We start from the raw sequence: 21,235 nt of genomic DNA on the forward strand, positions 1-21,235 counted from the left end.
GTCTCTCTGAAAGTACCCTCTTCATAACCACTGCCCAGGGTCAGGAAACAGGAGCCAGGAGCCAGGAGCCAGGAGCCAGGAGCAACCCAGTAGGGAAATTAAGAAGACAACAGCAAAGGCCCAACATCCCCCTTTCCCTGGAGTAGCCTCACTGCCAAGCACAAAGCTCAGAGCCAACTCTTGTTCTTTGTCTTCTGAATTGAGGCTCAGAAGGGAGCTTCCCTATAGCCACTACTGTTACGAGATATAGACACAACTTCCTTGATGAAGCTTATGATATCCAGGAGTGTGAGCAATTCCTGTCCCATCTGCTGTCATGGCCCTCCTCCCCAAATAAGGGAAGGGTTTACTGGTCCATCGTAGGCATTTAATAAATACTTGCTGAATTAATGAAGATCTAATGAATTAATGTTGGGTAGGTAGATGGATGGATGGGTGAATGGGTGGATGGGATGAATGGATGGGTAGATGGGTGGATGGATAAATAATGACTATGAGCAGAAGCTCTGATTCCATGTTTTAAAACTGTTTCTATGTCTAAAAAACTGTGGGACTTTGAAAAGCTATTTAAATTATCTAGGACTTAGTTTCTTCCTAAGAATGTCAGTCATAAAAGTCTCTACCCTCCTTGGGTTACTATGAGGATTAAAGCAGATAATCTTCATAAATTGATCAGCGGTTTGGCCAGCACACAATCAGCATTAATAAACTTAAGCTATTCTTATTAAAATATTGAGTGCAAGTCATCTTATTAGAAAGAAAACCTTTAATCAGTCTAAATCATGAAAAAGCATGGCCTACACAAAATTCAAACCTATAGAATTAGCTGCATATTGTTGGCTCTCCACCTCTAGACTCGTCGGGAAACACTGTTGGTCACAAGGAGGCGTTTGAGAATATTACCTGTACACTAAACAACAAGAGCTCAGTGAAGATTTGTAATATTAACAGCTGGAATGAACTGCATGAGTGAGAGAATAGGTGAACAGATGGGAAAGAATGAAAAGGAATGAGAGATTGTCTAGTTCAGTGGTTGTCAACCAGGGGTGATTTTGCACCCCAGGGGATATTTGACAATATCTTGGGACATTTCTGGTTGCCACATCTGGGAGGTACTATTGGCCTCTAGTGGGTAGAGGCCAGGGATGCCTCAACAACACACAGGACAGCCCACTACAAAGAATAATCTAGATCAAAATATCAATAGTACAGAGCTTGAGAAGCCCTGGTCTAGTGCAGTGGTCGGCAAACTCATTAGTCAACAGAGCCAAATATCAACAGTACAACGATTGAAATTTCTTTTGAGAGCCAAATTTTTTAAACTCAAACTTCTTCTAACGCCACTTCTTCAAAATAGACTCGCCCAGGCCGTGGTATTTTGTAGAAGAGCCACACTCAAGGGGCCAAAGAGCCGCATGTGGCTCGCGAGCCGCAGTTTGCCGACCACGGGTCTAGTGCGCTGAATTTAAACTCAGCTCCTCCATAGTATGTCTGTGTTTCTGTGTGTGTAGTAGTATATGTGTGTGCGTGTACGTGTGTGTGTGTGTGTGTGTGTGTGTGTGTGTGTGTGTGTGTGTGTTTGGGTAGGTCTGCCTAAAATTCAACTGTTCTAAGGACCACTTTGTATGTGTAGTATACTTTTTATGTCCTTATGGATTTATATCCATATCACTTCAAGAAAGATCCTGCTATAATGAGTCAAATTGAAATTGCCCATGGAAGTCACATTTCTGAAAGACTGTAAAAGTTGCTTGTTTTCCAATATAAGGAAACCACAGTATCAGAATTTCAAACTGTTAAGGGGCCTTTTGACTTGGGAAAGCAGGAAATCACCTTATTAAAATGTAATTTGGCCATGGAGTATTTTAATAATGGAATAGTTTAATAATAAAAATATTTCAATTTTGTGAACGTTTTCTTTAGCAATTTGGAGATTTTCAAATAAACCAGCAGAAATATGACAATGATTGGCTATCTATTGGTCTCTATTGCCACACAGCAGTCTAGGAATGTGTCTGTGGGTTAAATTTTAATCTGAGGATTAGACAATTTTAAGAGCTATCATGGAAATTCATTCTTGAAAAACCTTCATTACAAAATTATGGGGCTGCTGATTCAATCCAGAAACTGAGGTCTATAATGCACTAACTGAATTTCATTTCTGCTTGAATTTCTGTAGCATGGACCTCCTGCCCCACCAACATGAGACCTTGCCTTTCTTCCTGTCCTGGTACAACCCCCCCCCCCCGCAACCGCCCTGCCCCACCACACACACACACATACACACACACACACACACACACACACACACACACTGTTGTAACTATTGACATGGAGAATTCATATTGACATTACTTTGGACAACTGCCATTGTTGTATTTTTATTTGTACAGAATGCTATTTGGCTCACAACTGTGATGGTGTTTTTTCTGAGAGTTTGAGCCCCCAGAAATGTGTTTTATGTCATTTTTAAAGAACGAGAGACAAGTGCTTCCTTGACTTGGTAATATTTATTCAATATTCCTTGAAATTAGCAAGAATCAGAAGAAGCACATATCAATCAAATACAGCCGCAAAAAAGTCCTCATATAAATAAAGATGCACTATGAGAAATACTCGCTATGGAAGGGGCTGGTACCCTCTTACATTTACTATCTCTTAGCAACAGACAGCTCCAACGTAAATGTAACTTGCTCACACTTAAAAAGACCTTGACTTTTGAAAGAAAATATAGATCCAATTCGATTGTAATTGCCTCACTAGGCCCTTCCATTTAAGTACATTTTCAAGGCCTAGTTTGACGACTGTTCCAAAAACAAACTCAAAAGAATGTTTCCACAGGTTCAACAAAACAGTGCAGAAATAAGTTACTTACCCATGCACAGAATAAGGCAAAGGCTAATTTCATTCAGGTTAGGAATAGTAAAGGTAACTACTTTCTTTTTCACAAAACCGACATTTCAGACTTCTTTTTAAGTCACGGGGATACTGTACTACGCGTCATTCTCTACGTGTTTCCTAACTCTACTCAGAAAGCCACACTCACACATTAACTAGAAACTTCTCCTTGATTAGACTATTTCTGTCACAGCCACAGAAATTAATCTGGGTGTCATGATAGGGTCTACCGTGAAAAGACCACACACTAGTCGAAGCTTAGGGTTTAGAGGGATAAAAGTATATTAAGACGTAATCTATGGACTTCTCAAATTCCATGTTTAAAATATGTGTTTCAAACTAAAAGCTGCAGAAAATTAGTTCTTAGATATTCTACCGAAAACTCTTGAGCAGCTAACATTTTAAATTTCTTAAGCTTTTTATTTTCTTAAAAATATTTCAGTGAGTGTAGTATCCCATCTTTTTGAAAAATAATCCAAAAAATGACTACAAATCTTTTGTTTTAATCAGTGTGACCAAAGGTTTGTCATCGGGGCTGTAGTCCTCATAGGCGATGGGCGTCACGTCGTACATCGCAGGCCGGGATTTCTTTCCAAACCTAAAATCACAGGAGAGAGGACTCTAGTTAGGTACATGTTGGATCTCAAGTCCTATGAAAGGCAAACGGTAAGAATAACTTATATTCAGGAATCAAATGGCACTATAAAAATACCCTAACAGATATATTCTTTAGCAAATACAGAAATTTAAGACTTCCTCATAGTAACACTGAATGAGTAAAAATATTAGTCTTTGGTGCAGGAGGCAAGAAATGAATTCCACAAAACACAGAGTCCAAATTAATGTTGAAGCTTGTAGGTTAAATCTTGGCAAAGCAGTCAGGCGTGACAGCTCCACAATAGGATTTAAAAGAACATATATTGATTTATCTTTTTCTTCTGAGACCCGTAAGGATGTGGAGAGGCAAGTTTATTTTACATTCACTCTGGAGCTTGGAATGCACAGTGGCAGGGTGGTCTTCCCCAGACCATGGACAGACAGCCTCTCCTATGAGACTTGCCGGAGGGCTGTGAAGGCTCAGTGGTCTTCAGAGGCCCCAAGACAAGAAGAAGGGATGAGGGAGGAAATGACTTCAAATAGGTGTTTGTCCACAAAATGTGCCATCCAGTCCCACCCACCTTTTACTTCCTGACACCCACGTACACACATGCCATTGTTTCTTCCCTGAGCACAAAGCCCTTGTCCCAACAGATTGGTATATTTCAAAATCTCCTTGACAGCAGGACTGACAAACAGAAGCCATGGGTGTCAAAATCCAATTTCAGGACTTCCTGAAAAGTCAGTATCAAGATGGTGGTGATTACAATACAGCCAATTCAGCTTCTGGGTGGTCTCTTCCCATTCAAGACTTCACCTTCCCCCAAAGTCCCTGCAGTGCAGTGGGATTTAAAGGATCGAACCCACCCCCAACATGCCTTTTATAGAAAACAGGTTTTAACTGTTTCAAGTCCACTGGGGCCCATTAAAAAATAAATTTTAAAAGAAGCTAAAATTTTTAAAAGGTGGCGAGGATGAGCACCCTAAGTCATCAAGGGGCTAATTACAGTGGCTTACATGTCATCTCCCCCCTTTCCTACTTCTTCCTTTGAAAAGTCTGTCTTCTCACGTACAGAGATGAAAGGTAAAATCGAATGGAAAATGAGAAACATTGCATTTTTATGTGATATTTTATTTTTAAATGTTTTTCTATCGTGTATTCCCATTCATTCAAGATTTACTGGCCTCCAAGAGCACAAAGGCATAAACCATGCCCGGTGGGTGCCAGGCACATGCAGAGACAAAGAGTTAAAGCATGCTGCCACCGAGAAACCACAGCTATTACTGCAACGTTAAAGTCATCAATAAACTCGTGTCTAAAATGCGAAGCCTCACCAAAGGTCTGGGATTCTGTGTGCATAAATGTGCACAGCCTGCTGCGGTCTGTGTATCTCAGTTGAGGGAGGCCTGCATAACCTGAGACTCAGAAAAGGGGCACCAGTGTAAAAGCCAACTTTTACTCAACCAGTGTTAAGCGAAAGGGTCTTAACACTTTCTCCCAAGTCTGAAAATTTCAGGGAGTACCTAAGGTACAAATATTTGGACAATGTATTTCTCATAAAATAGCCAGCTACACTGGTAATAATATACCACCAATAATATTAATTTTAATTGTATAATTTTGAAGCTATAGAAAAGTATAATGTGGACCAGGGGTTAGCACACTACAGCCTGCAAGCCAGTTGCAGCCTGTTGCCTGTTTTTCAAATAAAGTTTTATTGGAGCACAGTTATGTCCATCTGTAGTGCCTCTGCTGCTACAAAGGCAGAATTGAGGAGGCACAGAGACCTAAAGACTGTATGGCCCACAAAGTGTAGCATTTTACAGCCCTAGATGAAGCCACAGTCCCTCTCTCCAAAGGACTTAGTGTAGTACTGGCCACATTAACCATCGTGGAAGCACTAATAGAGTCATGGGAACAGTAGTATCTGTGTGACAGGCATCTAAACATCATATCTGATGACAAGTCTTATGTACATTATTTCACTAAAAAGCAAACAAACAAAAAAATACCACAACTAGTTATAAGGCAGATCACAGAGTGCACATTCTTCTAGTTCATATTCCCCTGAAAGTCAAAAGCTAAAACAATGCCACAAAGAATGTCAGATGGGTCTGACCTTGAAAAAGGCCCACATCAGGAGATGCCATTTGAGAGAAAGTGACTGTTTCCTCTCATAGCTCTCTTTTCTTTTTGTTTTCTGGAATCCGGCACTTACAGCTGGTGGAGCAGCGAGCAATCAGGTGTGACCAGAACTTGAAGAATCATGTCATCACTCCCACTAGCCAGTTAGTTATAAACTCTCTCCAACCTAAAGGTAAGCAAAGCAGCTACAGAGCTGATGACTCGTAGGATAAGGGGCTACTTCTCAACCTAGCACCAGCACCAACCGATTGCTGACATCACAGTCACCACACACTTCCGCCGTCACTCTTGAATGTCACAGATGACCCACTCGGTTTTCGTCCTGTGTGGTTGCTGAGCTGCAGTCATTCTTATCCAATGTCACCTCCAGACTAGCGACAGGAAGACAGGCCATGAAGTGAACATTAGGTATAGGCTACTGCTGAAGACTAGGAGGAGGGTAATATCACAAGCATTGTGTTTTGTCAGTGCTTTCTAGGGTTTCCAGGAAAAAAAGAGCAAAAAGGGCCCACCAGCCAGAGACCCAGCCTGGGCCTCCAGAGGGCCATGCTGTAGAAACCACAGGTTGTAACTACATAAATCTTCAGATGGGAATGTTCCCAGATATGGGGAAGGTACTGTTTTGACTTCAATGGCTTTATTTGCAGTCACTGGTGCATGTAGGAGCTGGTTGGCTAGGAATTCTGCAGTAAATATTTTTGATAAAAATCGGCACCAAATAAGAACCAGGTTTGTAAATGCTTTCAAGTTTATCCTTTCCTTCCAAGAATATTCGGTAAATATCTTCCCAGCGGGCTATATAATCAGGAAGCCCAGAAGGATCTATTTTAAAATATTCTGAGGCCAAAATAAAATATTTTTCCTCTTGACTGCAAAAGCATCTTACTTAGCTAGGGATCCTCTCGCAGTGGAAGAATCCAATTTCTTGGGTCTCCCAGTACACGCTAGTATAAAGTGGTGACATCTGCTCCTTCCTGGTGAACTGAACCCCTCTGGGAACTCTTGAACAACTGAACTTGTCTATCCTCTCCTTTTCACATCTTCTGAGTGTCATTCAATGATTTCAGGGCACTGCAAAGACTCCTGCAGGCTGGTAACACTCACCAACTGGAATGAATCTCTCTTTTAGGCAGATGAAGGCATCTTCCATGAACCGCTAACCAAGATCATCCATCCACTTCAGACCAAAGTTTAGTAAGACCTCAAATTTTAGTAAGGTCTGCTATGTACCAGGACCCACTGAAGATGAAGTAATCCTATCTAATAAAATACTAATATGCAAATTAACCATCACTCTGCTACATCCACAAGCCATGTCCACCAGCCAATCAGGAGCGAGAATGCAAATTAACCCAACCAAGATGGCTATGGCCACAGAGCAAGCAGGAGGCTTGGGTTTTCCCAGCAATGGAAGAAGCCAAGCTTTCCGCACACCCTGGCCGGCCCAGGCCTCCACTCAAGGCTACAAAGTTTCAATTATAGAAGACAAATAAAGCCCAACAAAAATGGCGGCAGCCACAGAGCTGGAGAGAGCAGGAGGTTTGAGTTGGCCCCGGCAATGGAGGAAGCCAAGCTTCCCGCAGCCCTGGCCTGCCTTTTTGTTATTCATATTTTTTATCTTTTTTTCTTATTGTTTTTAAAGGAAACCCTTTTACATTTTATGTATATGGGTTTGGTGGTGATGAACTCTTTTAGCTGTCTGAGAAGCTCTTTATCTGCCTTCAATTCTAAATGATAGCTTTGCTGGGTACAGTTATCTTGGTAGTAGGTCCTTGCTTTTCATCACTTTGAATAGTTCTTGCCAATGCCGTATAGCCTACAACATTTCTGTTGAGAAATCAGCTGACAGTTTCATGGGAGCTCCCTTGTAGGTAACTAACTGTTTTTCTCTTGCTGCTTTTAATATTCTCTCTTTTTCTTTAACCTTTAGCATTTAAATTTGATGTATTTTGGTGTTGGCCTCTTTGGGTTCATCTTGTTTGTGACTCCCTATGCTTCCTGGCCTTGTATGTCTAGTTCCTTCAGCAGGTAAGGGAAGTTTTCCATCATTATTTTTTCACATGGGTTTCCCAACAGCAAAATGATAGCTGTTAGCAATTTTTAAAGTTATCAAATGGAATAATTTATATCTATGCTGAGTGTTTGGAGAGTAATATAGCTAAGGACATTTCAAAAATAAATCATCTAAAATTTTTCATTCATTGATTAAGATATTTATTGCACAGATAAACACAAACTGAAGGAATGTATCAAATAAAATCAGAAAGCCAGTAACCAATGAAAAAGGGTTTGCTTATAAAGCAGCCTCATTACCAACCCCCAACAACATTCAATAGGTTCAACAGTACCTTGAACCTAGGTTTATTCTGTGAAACCCTCTTTGTGGGTGTAAAGTCCTATGTACAATATAACCCTGGTCCCAAGAGTGCACATGTGAAAGCAGCCTGTCCCTTTCCCCTCCTGCTGCCCCTGCAACAGCCCACCTGGCGTGCCGTATGGAGGCGATGGCATTGCTGAACTCGCTGTCGATGCTGCGGCAGTTGTAGAACTCCTCATAGGCCGGCCTGGAAGAGCCCTGGTACTCGATGCGGCTGATGCGGCAAATCCCCACAATCAGGATGATCAGCATCAGGATGAAGGCAACGCACAGGGCCCCGATGATGATATAGAGGGAGTGCCGGGGCATGTTGGTGAGACTCTCTGCCATGTGCCCGGACTTCCACTGGAGGTCTGAAGGCAAAAACAAGCAAATGGCTGAAAATAAGTTGTGGCCTTGAGCATGGGAAGGTCTTTCTTTGTCCTAGCATGGGTAACTTAAAATGTAAGGGCCATCCACACTGGGAAGGTTTATTTTCCAAGGATTTTCCAGTTCCAGGGCTAATATATAAAGACCTCTTACAAATCATTAAGAAAAACCATGAACATGTCATAGAAAAATAGGCAAAGGATGTAAAAGGAATTCACCAAAGAAATGCATATAGAAAATTATTTAGCTTCATAATTATTTTTTAATTTTATTGATTTCAGAGAGGGAGAGGAAGGGAGAGAGACAGATAGAAACAATAATGATGAGAGAGAATCATTGATCAGCTGCCTCGTGCATGCCCCCGGCTGGGGATCAAGCCCACAACCTGGGCATGTGCCCTGACCGGGAATTGAACCTTGACCTCCTGGTTCATAGCTCATTCCTCAACCACTGAGTCACACCAGCCAGGCCATAATTATTTTTTAAATGCAATTCCTCTCAGTTCCCAAACACAATTTAAATTTTTGATAACAATACAGAAATGGGGGCTGTGTAAATTGATATACAATCCTTATATGGTCTAAGGGTTGTGAGTGCAACAGTGAGAAGAGTTCAGAGAATTTATGCTGGAGAATTGGTCCCATAGGATACAAAGCCCTCTGTACAAGGATGTTCATCTTAGCATCATAATGTTAAATTATCAACTATTACACACTTAGAAAAACATTCAGAAAATAGGCCCAGAAACCCATGTACTCACCAAAGTTAATAAGTGTTCATATTTTTTCATTTTTCCTTTAGTATTTTTTTAAAATTTTTTAAATAAAATGTCACAGATATAATTAGAATCCTCACTTCCATTCTCTCTCTTCATTCCACAGTAGACAACACAATTTATAAAAGCAAAAACTTGGGATGCCCTAGCTGATGTGGCTCAGTTGGTTGGAGCATCATTCCATACACCAAAAGGCAGCAGGTTCAATTCCAGATCAGTGCAAATTCTCAGATTGTGGGTCAATCCCCAGTCTGGGTGTGTGCAGGATGCAACTGATCGATGTTGCTTTCTCACATCAATGTTTCTCTCTCTCTCTCTCTCTCTCTCTCTCTCTCTCTCTCTCCCTCCCTCTCTCTCTCTCGTCTGTCTCTTCTTTCCTTTCTCTAAAAAAATCAATTAAAAATGTAAAAAGGTGGGAAACAACCTAAATATTCAACTCTTAGTGAAATGAAGAGATGTTCATCAAATAGTTGAAGAATTAAAGAAGGTTATCAAGCAGGACTGGTTGTATAGTACAAGCACATGTAAGCTTAAAATGTCTGTCTACACACTAAAAAGCTCAGAAGAATAGAGTGATAAAAGGGATGAACATTTGTTGTTTTCTTACTATGGACTAAGCTCTTTGAAAACATCTCATTTAATCATTATAACCACCAGAAGATGTATTACTTTCTCTCCTCATTTTATAGAGATGGCCTAGGAAACTGATGTCACTTCCTAGGTGTGTTGTCAAATACAAGTCTTGATATAAGTTCTTGGCCTCTGCCTCGATGTGCTAACAACAGTGATCTCTGGAAGGCAGGAATTTTTATTTCCTTCTTTATACATCTCAGGCATTTCCCATCTTTTTAAAAATAATGTATTCTTTTTATAATAATTTTAAAAAGAGCAATACATTATTTGAAGAAAGTACCCATGTATTATCTTCCAGTGTACCTAGTGGAAGGAGTGTGGGCCTTGGGATCATACCAACCTTGCTTTCAATCATGGCTGCAACATTTACTTGACTTCCCTGAGCCTCTGTTTCCTAATTTATAAGAGGAAAATAGCAACATATACCCCATGGGCTTGCTGTGAGCATAAGTTAGGAAACATGTTTCTAAAAAGTAAGAATGTTCACTGCCAGGTATGTGGTGGTTGGTCCCTATAGAGGAGCACCTGGGTGGTAGAAGAAGAAAGGATAAAGTGGCTGGTGCCTCTGAGGCACATGCCATGAGCTCAGGATTATCGAGCATTGTCCTATGCCCTTCCAAAAAGCACCAACCTGTATGCACAGGGGAAAAAGTGAAGGATGAAATGTAATCTCAGTGTCTGGCAGAAGTCCTGTTTACAGACCTATACACAAATGGAATGCTCTGGATAAACATGACCAGGATTTGAAAGAAAGCTGTAAAAATGTAAAAGGACTATGCAAGCTCGAAGAGAAGTTAACTCATGTGGATAGAAGATGCTTTCTCTGCTCACACCATCACCACTGCCTCTCGGCCATCACTTCCATGTTAGGACTCTGGGTGCATGAAAATAGGATTCAGAGATGGGTGGAAATGGCCTGTTTTCCCGGGAAATCCTCAGGACTCTTCTCACTGCCTCACTCATAGCCTCATCTTAATGACATGGAATCCGAGCATCAGCTATTCTTTACCTGGAAAAGTTAGTTTGCAGAAGAGCACAAGAACCCCTTCCCCAGAAGCATAATGGAAAAATGACCCATGCCCCAAGCCTGGAGGGTTCCTGAAAGTTTGAGAAGAACGGGACAAGGGAAGAGACAGCTCTTTGCATCCAGATCTTCTGACTCCTGAGCTTTTCACCAACACTCACACTTGAAGTCTCACGTTGCCGTTGGAGCCTGCCTGCCTGAGCTCACAAAACCCATGGAGCCCTAGGACTGACCATTAGTGCATTCACAGCGCCTTCTGTGCCAACTCACACACAGGCGGATGGACCAGCAGAAATCACTGCAAACAAATGGTCATAATGGAAGAGAGAAGGTGTTTTGTGAAATTTGAACCAAGATTCAATCCAGAAAACGGCAGTCATTGCATTTGGCATTACCTGGTGCACATTGAGAGAGACAACTCATTTTTCTGGCTGAAACAGAAGTGTGACTCACTTGATTTCCAAGTATTTTGACATTCTCTGAAAAAATTCAGTTGTAGGCTAGAGTCCAACACTCACAGAGTCTGCTCTAACACCCATTTAGCATCAACACAAAGGCAGCCAGTACCACTTTCTGCTCCAACTTGGTGGAGGGCTCAGATCTGATTGCTGCAGCAGGGCCACACGGGTTGTGAAATCTTATGCTTGATGCATAACCACATAAATAGTTTACACATCATATTAACTGTATACACACAGGGCGTGCACAACCAGAAGGCTAGGACAGTGGAAAGACAACTGTACTGGGTTATGTGCTCGGCACGTTGTCCCAGGCCTGATGAGCTGCCTAAACTGCTTGTATTTCTGACCATCGGCTCTGTTTCCCAAAACTCTGAGTTCCAAGATGATTGGACTTTTAGGAAAACTCAACATTTCTCCTAAAACCTCTGCTTCCCTCTGCCTCACCCTGTGTTTTTCCCACCTTTACCTTCATCTAATGCTTCTCTGGTAAGTGAATGTGGCTGCTTTGCACACTAATCAAGTTTGGAGCCAGGCTGGATCTGAATAAATACAACGCTTGGTCTGAGAGGCAGCAAATTTATCTGCACCAGGTGGCTGCAGCTGCCGACTCCTGGTCCAGGAGTGCTCCTCATAAGTCATTGCTCGGCTGCATCCTGGGAGTCCCACTGCATGAATCATTTACTATAATGGCTACAGCATGGCTGGGGAAGAACCACACACCAGCACATGCTGGATGGGATGGTCTCAGCAGTCCCAGCAGGTGCATGACCAGGAATGTATGCACATGAACTGTCCAGGAAAAATGTTACATGTATGGGTCTGAGGGATAATTTGTGTTTTGGTTTAAATTCAATTTGTTTGAGGTTTTGTCTTTTCCAAAGTGCTTTCGCATTTAACATTTTCACTGATTGAGGGCATAAATCCAAGATGGCCTATTCTCCAATTTCTCACCTGCAGAATATCAGTAATCCAATAGTTTGACCACAGATTCAGCTGTTCAGTGTCTATTATCGTGCAACTGTCGGTCAGCAAGGTTGACTGTAATTCTAACTGTATGAACCTTATAGCTTCTACACAGATGATACAAAACACCACTAAGTAAAAATTTATAGGAATTTTGATTTTTAGACCTTGATTCTAGAAATGCAAAATTTTTATATAAAAACACACACACACCCAAAAAACTGTGATCAGTTCCAAGGTTGTAAGAATAAGTTGCAGTAACATTTTACCAAGGTTGTTTGTTAATTTCAAGAATTTACAAGGGTTTGCATTTGCCTCAGAATATGTACAGAACACCAGAGTTATTTGAATGATCCTTTTCGGGTAATTCTGGATCAACTTTGTTGATCGTTTTGATAAATCTGTATGGTCTGCTTGATTACTGCTTCTTATTACTGATGGGGGGCCATAGTATATCTAATGGGGCAAATTTGTAAGCAACATTCATTATTAGGGTGAACACTGGCACAGGAGGTAGCCATGAAAGTGGAACCACTAAAATGGTATTAATTTGCATGTAAATCCTATTGAGGTAGCAGGATCTCTAGTGATGGCTGCTGGAAGGGCTGATTCAGTTTCATGTGTAGTGCCCTTCACTGTGAGGTCTCAGATTTCAGGATGTGCATGAACTCAAGCTGAGATGTGCTGCTGAGAAGAAGATACTTGTGCTAAATTCCAAGGAAAGAGAGCTCCAGGCATAAGGAACAGCACAGGCCAAGACCCTGAAGACAGGAATAAACCCGATCTGTTCAAGGAAGAGAAAGCAGGACTAGTGGCTGAAGCAGAGTGAGTAAGAAAGGGAAGTGGGCGATGTGGCCTCCAGAGGCAGAGGTCAGGCCAATGGAGGCTCATTTACTGCCTTCAACAACTCAGTAGCTCTCCAGACCACATAGTTGTGTGGGCTTCGGATCTCTCTGTTCTGTGTGTATCTGAGCTTTCCTATTGAGATCTACTAACCTGAACTTGTACCATTCAGGCACCCTCTTTGTGGTTTCTGGCCACTTCAGAAGCTCACAGATGCTCAGGGTTAGAAAGAGACCTCTGTGGTCCGTGGCTCACACAGGACTAGATGCCTCTTAGACCTTCCCTGTCTACTGACAAGCCAGATTCTGCTTGCACACCTGGTCCTTGGATTCCTCCATTTGATTCAGATCCAAATCTCTAGACCAGGAGTGGGGAATGTCCGGCCATGGGCCTTATAAAGGTCCACAAAATCATTTTGTCTGGCCCTGGCAAGGCATTAGGGGTGAGTTAATTAAATGTTTGACCAAATATAGCAGGCTAGTTTTTAAGTTGATAATTTTGTATGCCCCTTGAATGATAACTATCCAAATGGCCCTTGGCAGGAAAAAGGTTGTCCACCCCTGCTCTAGACACTGTACACCAGTTCCAGCTATATGTCATCACAAACCTCCCACGCATGTTCTCCACTGTTACACTCAGGTCAAGGTGAAGTACCCAACACTGGAACCCACAGAGCCTAATCTATGATAACATTTATTTCAACACATTGGCTTAATGGGGAGATGCAAATGAGATCAAGTGGAAAGTGCTCTTCTAGGCAAACAAAGAGCCCAAGTGTGGACCAACATGTGTGATGTGCCCCAACACCTTCGGCTGCTCATGGTGGTCCATGCCCTGCAGGTGCATTGGCTAAAAAGACAATTGCAAAGGTTCATCTTCCCAGGAATAGCTCATAGCATAAGAGCTAAATAGTGTAGAATTAAAGAGAGAGAGCAACTAGCATTTATTTACTGCCTACTGCATAGCAGAAATATGCACATATTTGCCTCCTTTAGTCTTCACAGCAACCTTACTATAACCATTTTACAAGTGAGAGAAACGAGGCTCCACGAGATAAATGTGTTTGTATGGGTCACATAGCTAGAATATGAAGCAAATTTTTGTCCTTTTATTATTTGTGCATGTTTTACTAATACTGTCATCACTGGGAGGAAGTAAAATTTAGATTTTTTTGTAATTATAGGATTGTACTTCAAAACTTCTTGAGGGCATCCTATGTGTTCCTGACTTCTTATTCATACTTTACTATGTATTTATCTTTACAATTAAAATTTTAAAGTTATAAATAGATGTTATTCTGAGAAATGTGTCATTGTATGTGTCATTTCATACAATTATCAAATTTCAGAACAAAAAGTGGTCCCATCTTATGGATGAGTACACTGAGGCTCAGCACAACTAAGTAAAGCCGCACAATGAGTACCATGGCCAGGGTGAGAAGCAAGGTCCTACTGACCCAGGTCTGCAATCCCTTCCACCAAAGATTCCAGCAGAGTGGACTTAACATCCTACACCAATATTAGTTTTAACATCCTACCCAAATCATAGCACTCAGCATTTTTACTATTGGAATCTCTTTCTGTCTCTTTCTTCAACAAGAGAATATTTATCATCTTCAGCAAGGAGAGTTGGTCTTAAAACCATTCTGTTTAGGAGCATTTGAGAAAGTTGAGGGAGAGGCCTAAAAATAATTACCTTCTTTCCCTCTCAAGCTCTGAGCCAAAAGCAAAGACAAAGAGTGAGCAGATAAGAGCCCAAAGGGTACTTCACTATTGGTCAAGTTGATGGAAATGTGGTCCACACTTGTGAATAACAAGGCTTCCTAACACTGACCACCCCCCGCCTTAGACACACGCTAAGAATTAGCCATCCAGCCACAGGCCATGTGGACCACCAGTGAGGGGTCTAACAGTTACAGCATGGAGGACTACAGGCAGCAGAAAGGCCTGCTCAGGAGGGAGACAGACAGACAGGGACAGACAGACAGGGCTCCGTGTAAGTATTTGCCCCCTTCCAAACTCACACAGCAGATAAGCTATCTTCACCTGATGATGAGGAGGCCAGGGGGTGAGAGGCCCTAGGAGGGAGCTTTTATGAAAGGTTCAACTGCCTTGACCCATTTAAATAAGAAGAAAGGCAGCTTTCAAAGTTGAATTTTTAGCAGTTTACAAACCAATGGAAACCCCAATGCCTTGTCAGTTCTCATTTTCACCTCAGTCCTAGTAGACATGGTATTTTAATGTATAAAATCTTGATTGTGATATTTTCAAACTTCTGTTAGTTCGTCTTTAGAGAACACTTAGCTCTAAGCAGCTCAAAATGTTTTTCAGGTTTTCTTTTCCACTCATCCTCACTGGACTTTTTTTTTCCACCAGGCAATTGATGGAACCTAGTATGTTTGAAGACACTTGAAGACATAAATGCAAAGTAAATTTACATTTGGTGTGTTTTTTTCACATTTTCAACACAGAGCCTCTGTTTTGTGCTGCGATTCTAACGCGTCTCTGCTGAGCGCATTTTTGGCTGTAGTAACAGCAGTGAACTCTGGATGACATCTGCACATTCTCATCCCATGGAAGGGCTGCCTTCAGACTCAGGAAGGAGTGGGAGCAGCAGAATGTGGGGGTAGCCGGGGCAAAAGCGTGACACTGAGATGCGGGAGGCATGGTGACTCAGGCAGCACTGCCTCTGAGAGTGACCTGGCAAAGCACGGTCAGCATCCCTTTCGTGGAGAAACAAAACTGGAGGTTAAATATAATAGCTGAGATGCAGAAAAACTTACGGATTTCACAGTTTGCTCCCACCCAGCCATGTGGGCAGTGGCAGGTATAACCATTGGGCTGGTCCAGGCAGGTGCCGGCATGATGGCAGGGGTTACTATCACATTCATTTATGTCGATGTCACACTCTTCGCCTAAGGAGATAAAGAGAAGTAGCTGTGAGATGATCAGCTGCATCACCCATCGCTTCTCTAGAAAAGCAAAGCTCCAGATCTGAGCCCAGGGTTCATGATCTCCAGCAATGGAGCCCAATTGCTGTTTATAAGCGCAGAACTCTCCCAAATTCTAGTCAGGGGATCTTTTACTTAAATAAACTTCTTTAAAAAGAGCAAAAATAGCCTTGGTAAAAAGACTTTTCTTTAATCTATTGAACTAGTTAACTAAAGCTGATTTCCATGTCTGAACAAATTTTCCAAAGTTTATTGGGAAAGCAAATTTGGGTTCCTGATTTCACTAAAGAACTCTATTTTGTATTTAGTCAGCTGAATCTTCTTATTTTCCTGAAACTCCAGATAGTTGAAAACCCAAAGTTTATGGTTGTTTTGTAGCCAAGTGTTTGAACGTGAGTCAGGACATCTGACTATTTTCTGGATACTTGTAGAGCACAGCTGTGTGCCTAGATTGAGTCAATAATGAAAATTTACCCCAATTTCCAAATTCCTGGATATGTTCCTGGGATGGACCGAAATGCTCAGGGAGGGCATTAGCCACAAGGGGTGACAGTTGTGAAATCTGGGTTGACCTAAAGTGGACATAATCTTCCCTGAGCAATGATGGCCCGAAGGAAATTCACATCCGCTCTAGTCTGTCCTTTCTCCATAGTGAAAACTGTGCCCTGAGTCTCGACCCCACCTAGACCCAACATTTGCCCCCCTCAGGGAGTGCCTGGTTTAAACTTATAAACCAGAACATGGGAAGATGTCACTGTGATTCAAACACCAATTTACAGGAAATAGCTTGTTATTAGCAGTTACAGGAACAAAACCATCTTCCTGTGAATTAAAGCCATAGGATGAATCAATACCAACTGGGTGTGCTTATGAAATTTAAAGGTATCTCATCAAAGCTGAATAAAAGAGGGTAGCTCAAATCGAGGCACTCTCTCTTAAAAGTTTGAAAATGAGAAAAAAATTGTTTTGATATACTTTTCCATTTGTTTAGATAAATGTAAAAAAAACTCCTCCTAGCACTGCTATCATCGTAGACTAAAGAAAATGAGCAAAATCAATATTTTGTCCATTTTCAAAAGGCAATATTTCAGTGTACACTTGGGTAATTACTTCCAGGCTGACTTAATTAGCAATGAAGTGCTTTTCTGTCTGCTATTGGCTTACCTCTCGTTTATAAAACCACCATATGTCACCCACAGCCACTTTAGAGGAGGAATCTCACACTAAAATATTTCACATCTGTTTCATTTCACACTCTTTTCATACCTAGCATCTGACTCTTTCATTTTTAAAGTGGAATCTGTCCAACAAAACATTTACTACTTCTAGATCCTACTAAGTGGACTATAATTCAGTAGTGTCTAAGTTGAGTTTGTTTCCTGCAGTAAATATAGTCATTTACATCAATAGGAAAGACATAAAATTGATTTCCTCTTACTAACCTATTTCAAGGGTTTTCTTTCTATTAATGGGGCAATTGCTCTAAGTGAGAAGGGTACAGACTAAACAGTTACAAACAGCATTACAAGGTAGACTAGCTGAAGAAGCATAAATAAGGACATACTATGAAATATTAAAAGGATGAAATCAAAGGCCTTGACAAATATATGCATCGGTACTACTTTCCAACCATTTAGGAAGACAGGCTTAACTGAGGTATCTACTCAGCAACAGCTTTCTTGAGCTGGCAATGGGAATACTGTATATTCTGAAATAAGATGTCCCACGGTCTTTGCAACAATAGCAGCAGAAACGACCTAACTTCTCCCTACTAATTCCTTACACTACAGGTAGTCCCAGGGCTGTATGTCCAATCCATCCAGTCCTGCTCTGGTCCCGAGCTTCCCCAGGGAGGTAAATGCCAAATTCAGGATCCAGAGCCACCTTAATGTGTGTATTGGTTCTTTGATCTCTAAGGGTCTCTAACACAGTCAGGAGAAACCCAAAACCCCTAGATTTTTCTATTCTTGGGACTCAATAGATTGGATTTGGGAGGTATAGAGAATGGCAGGAGAAAATAGGATGAATTTTTTCTACAGACACTTATCAAATATCAAAAACCCAGACAGAGTCCCGAACCTATTCCAGTTTGACTTTCATCACCACAGTGTTTTTAGAGCTCTGCTGGGGATTAGATGACATTAGTTAATAATATAAACTCCATGCCAGGCAGAGGCCCAAAGAGCTAGCAGCTATTTCCACAGCACGTGTGCTCTGGGAGAACCCTGGAGTGATGCACAGTGCTCAGAGACCTGTAGATATACTCTATTGGCCTATTTCACAGTCTAACACTCCTATGCTTCTAGTTGAGTCAGTTATCCCCCAGCTGGCTCTCTGACGCCTTCACTAAGTCACATGCTGGTGGTAGGAATATGGAATGACTCTGATGATGGAGTCAGTCAAGAAAAATGTCAACCAGAAGACTCCCAAAGAGGACTGCTCTTCTCTGCCTTACTGAGCTCATGTTTACTGCCCATCAGTCATATGCAAGGTATTTGAAGAATTATTATGAATGATGAAGAGCAAGTTTGAGTTCATTTGCATTTTCCCATATTGAGAGTATTATGTGTTTTTATGCATTTCGACACCCCACCATTCTAGCTCCAAGCAATGTGTATTCTAGCATATTTTACTAGAAAAGTTCTTAGTATATCATCTTTTTTTACTCATATTTGAGTTAATAAATCTTTATGCTTTTGCAGGCTTGAGCCAATAACTTTTTCATTGACTTGCTTACTTTTTTTAAAAAAAAAAATTGAGTTGGAGAAAAATCAATTACTTTTAAATCGCTGTTGTGCACGAATAACATTTGTAAAAAAAATACAAAATGAAGTTTCTACTTGACTAAGGCTGGAAATCAGAGTCTGAACTTTAAATCTTTTCAACTGATTTTCAATCTACTACTTTCTAAGAGGCAATATGTAGAGTAGGTATCAATTTGGTAGTATTTATGCAAGTTTACAAGTGTACTGTTTAATTTTCTATGCTTTCCTCAGATAAATTAAAATTTTTAAAAGATTTAAAAAATTAAAACTCACTGCTATTAGTAAATCCTTGGGCTAACAAAGCCCACATTGAATGATATCAATGAAAATAATTATAATTGTAATACCTACTATTAAATATATGACTACTACATGCCACTCAGTGGACTGGGGGCTTTAACTATGCCTTCATACTTGACAAACATTTTATTCCAGATGAAACGGATCTAAAAAAAGTATTTGGAACTTCTACCATGATGGAAAAACTGGAACCTGCCTTGACCTCCCACTATAAAAAATTAGACAAGTGGATGAAAAATGTATTTTTAAAAAACACTTTTAAGACATTGGACAACAGGCAGAGCATGACCGTGACTGCTGAGAGAAGGGAAACGAAACAGCTGAGTACCGCCAGCATCCTGGCTTTCTGCCTGGACCCAATTTAGAACACAATGGTTTCACTGAGCTGCGGAGAACTGGATTTGGTAGGGGCCAAGATAGCTGTAATTTGCAGGACAGACTAACACAGAAGATAGAGCCACTCAGAAAAAGAGCATCAGAAATATGCTGTGTCCCTTGAGTTTGTTACTGAATGTTGTATATGAGTAAATGGAACTCCATGGGTCTACAAAAAAGATGAAGGATGAACAAATCCCAAAGCTCACAGAGGACTGGGAGGAATTCAAACTTTCACAAGTCAGAGTGCAAGTATTTTATTGACCAGCCAGTGTATTCACCTTAGCAGTAAGGTAGGACTATCCCCTGAGCAACAGCTCATCCTCCAAAATCTACACTAATAAAAGAGAAACATGCAAATTAACCATCACTCTGCTTCGCCCACCAGCCAATCAGAGTGAGTATGCAAATTAACCCAACAAAGATGGTGGTTAATTTGCATATGCAGATGGGGAGTGAAGACTAAAGACAGCATAGAAGGAAGAGGGAGGGAAAGCGAGGCAGTGGCGGCGGGAGGGAAAGCGCAGGGGGGGCAGTGGCGGTGGCGGGAGGGAAGGGAAAGCACGGGGCAGCAGCAGGAGGAAAGTGCAGGGGGCGGGAGGTGTGGTGGTGGCAGGAGGGAAGCCCGCCCAAAGCCCTGTTCTTGCAGGAATCTTCCTGCAACGGGCCTCTAGTGTAAAAATAAACCTTGAAAGGATCAGTCAGGTTGCCAAGTAACTTACCTACCTGCCACCAAAAAAGGTAGCTCTCTGAAAGACAATAAATCCCATCACTCAACAACTTAACTAACAATGGCCAGCATTCAACAAAAATTATTAGACATGCAAAGAAGCAGACACATGGAACCCATAACCAGAAGAAAAATCAGTTCGAAAGGTAGAGATCCAGAAGTAACAGATGATGCTGAGTAAACAAGGAATTTGCTCAAAATTTAAAGGAAAACATGAAAGAAATAAGGGTAAAAATGGAAGTTATAAAAAACTAAATGGAATTTATAGATACAAAAAATACAGTATCAAATTAAAAACAAAATAATATAGAGTGATAGTAATAGTTTTGATGCTGCAGAGCAGCAGACTCATAAACTTGAAAACAGAGCAATAGAAGCTAGAAAAACTAAAGCTCAGGGAAAAAATGAACAGAAATTCAGTGACCTGGTGTACAAATTTCAGTAGTCTAACACAGATGTAATAAGAGTCTAAGGGAAGGGAGAAAAGAGGCATAACAATAATATTTGGTGGAATAGTGGCTACACATTTTCCAAATTTGAAGAAAACTATAAAACCAGATCCAAGAAGTGCAAAAAATCCCAAGCAGGATAAATACGAACAAAATCACATCAAGGCACATCATAATCAATTTGCTAAAAGCCAGCAGCAAAGGAAAAATTCTAAAAACAGCCAGAGTGATGGGAAAAAAAGATGGAATGTTGCTCCCAAAAAGATGGAATAGTTTCCCTATTCCTCTCACTAAGTACAAGCAAAAGCCCTGGACATTATATATAAAACAAATATGAGAAGATTCTGAGAGGTCAAGAGGAGACAGACTGGCTAGGAATCTCGGGGCCCAAGAATGGTGATGGTGAGCATCCTGAGTTTTCTCTTTGCCTCAAATATTCCAGACTAGGTGCTAGAGAAGCCAACAACCTAGAAATGCCAAAAGGTGCAAGGTGCGGGTGGGGCGGGGGTGGGGGGTGCAACTATATAACACACTTAGAGATAATCCATGGATCAAAGAGAAAAATCTAAAGGAACTTAAA

At 41.2% G+C, this 21,235-nt stretch overlaps 1 protein-coding gene across 1 annotated transcript in view; it reads right to left on the reverse strand.

The window, feature by feature from the left end:
* Positions 1-2,491: 2,491 nt before the first annotated feature.
* Positions 2,492-21,235, reverse strand: part of DNER (delta/notch like EGF repeat containing) — a 256,070-nt gene continuing 237,326 nt past the window's right edge. The window contains exons 11-13 of the mRNA XM_080670649.1: positions 15,869-16,000; positions 8,125-8,371; positions 2,492-3,496 (exon numbers count right to left, since the gene is read on the reverse strand). Coding sequence (XP_080526775.1) covers positions 3,385-3,496; positions 8,125-8,371; positions 15,869-16,000 — 491 coding nt within the window. The 3' untranslated portion in view covers positions 2,492-3,384. The remainder of the gene's footprint in view (positions 3,497-8,124; positions 8,372-15,868; positions 16,001-21,235) is intronic.

The sequence above is a fragment of the Plecotus auritus genome (genome assembly GCF_963455305.1).
Source record: "Plecotus auritus genome assembly, chromosome: 5".
In the NCBI taxonomy this organism is placed as follows: Eukaryota; Metazoa; Chordata; class Mammalia; order Chiroptera; family Vespertilionidae; genus Plecotus; species Plecotus auritus.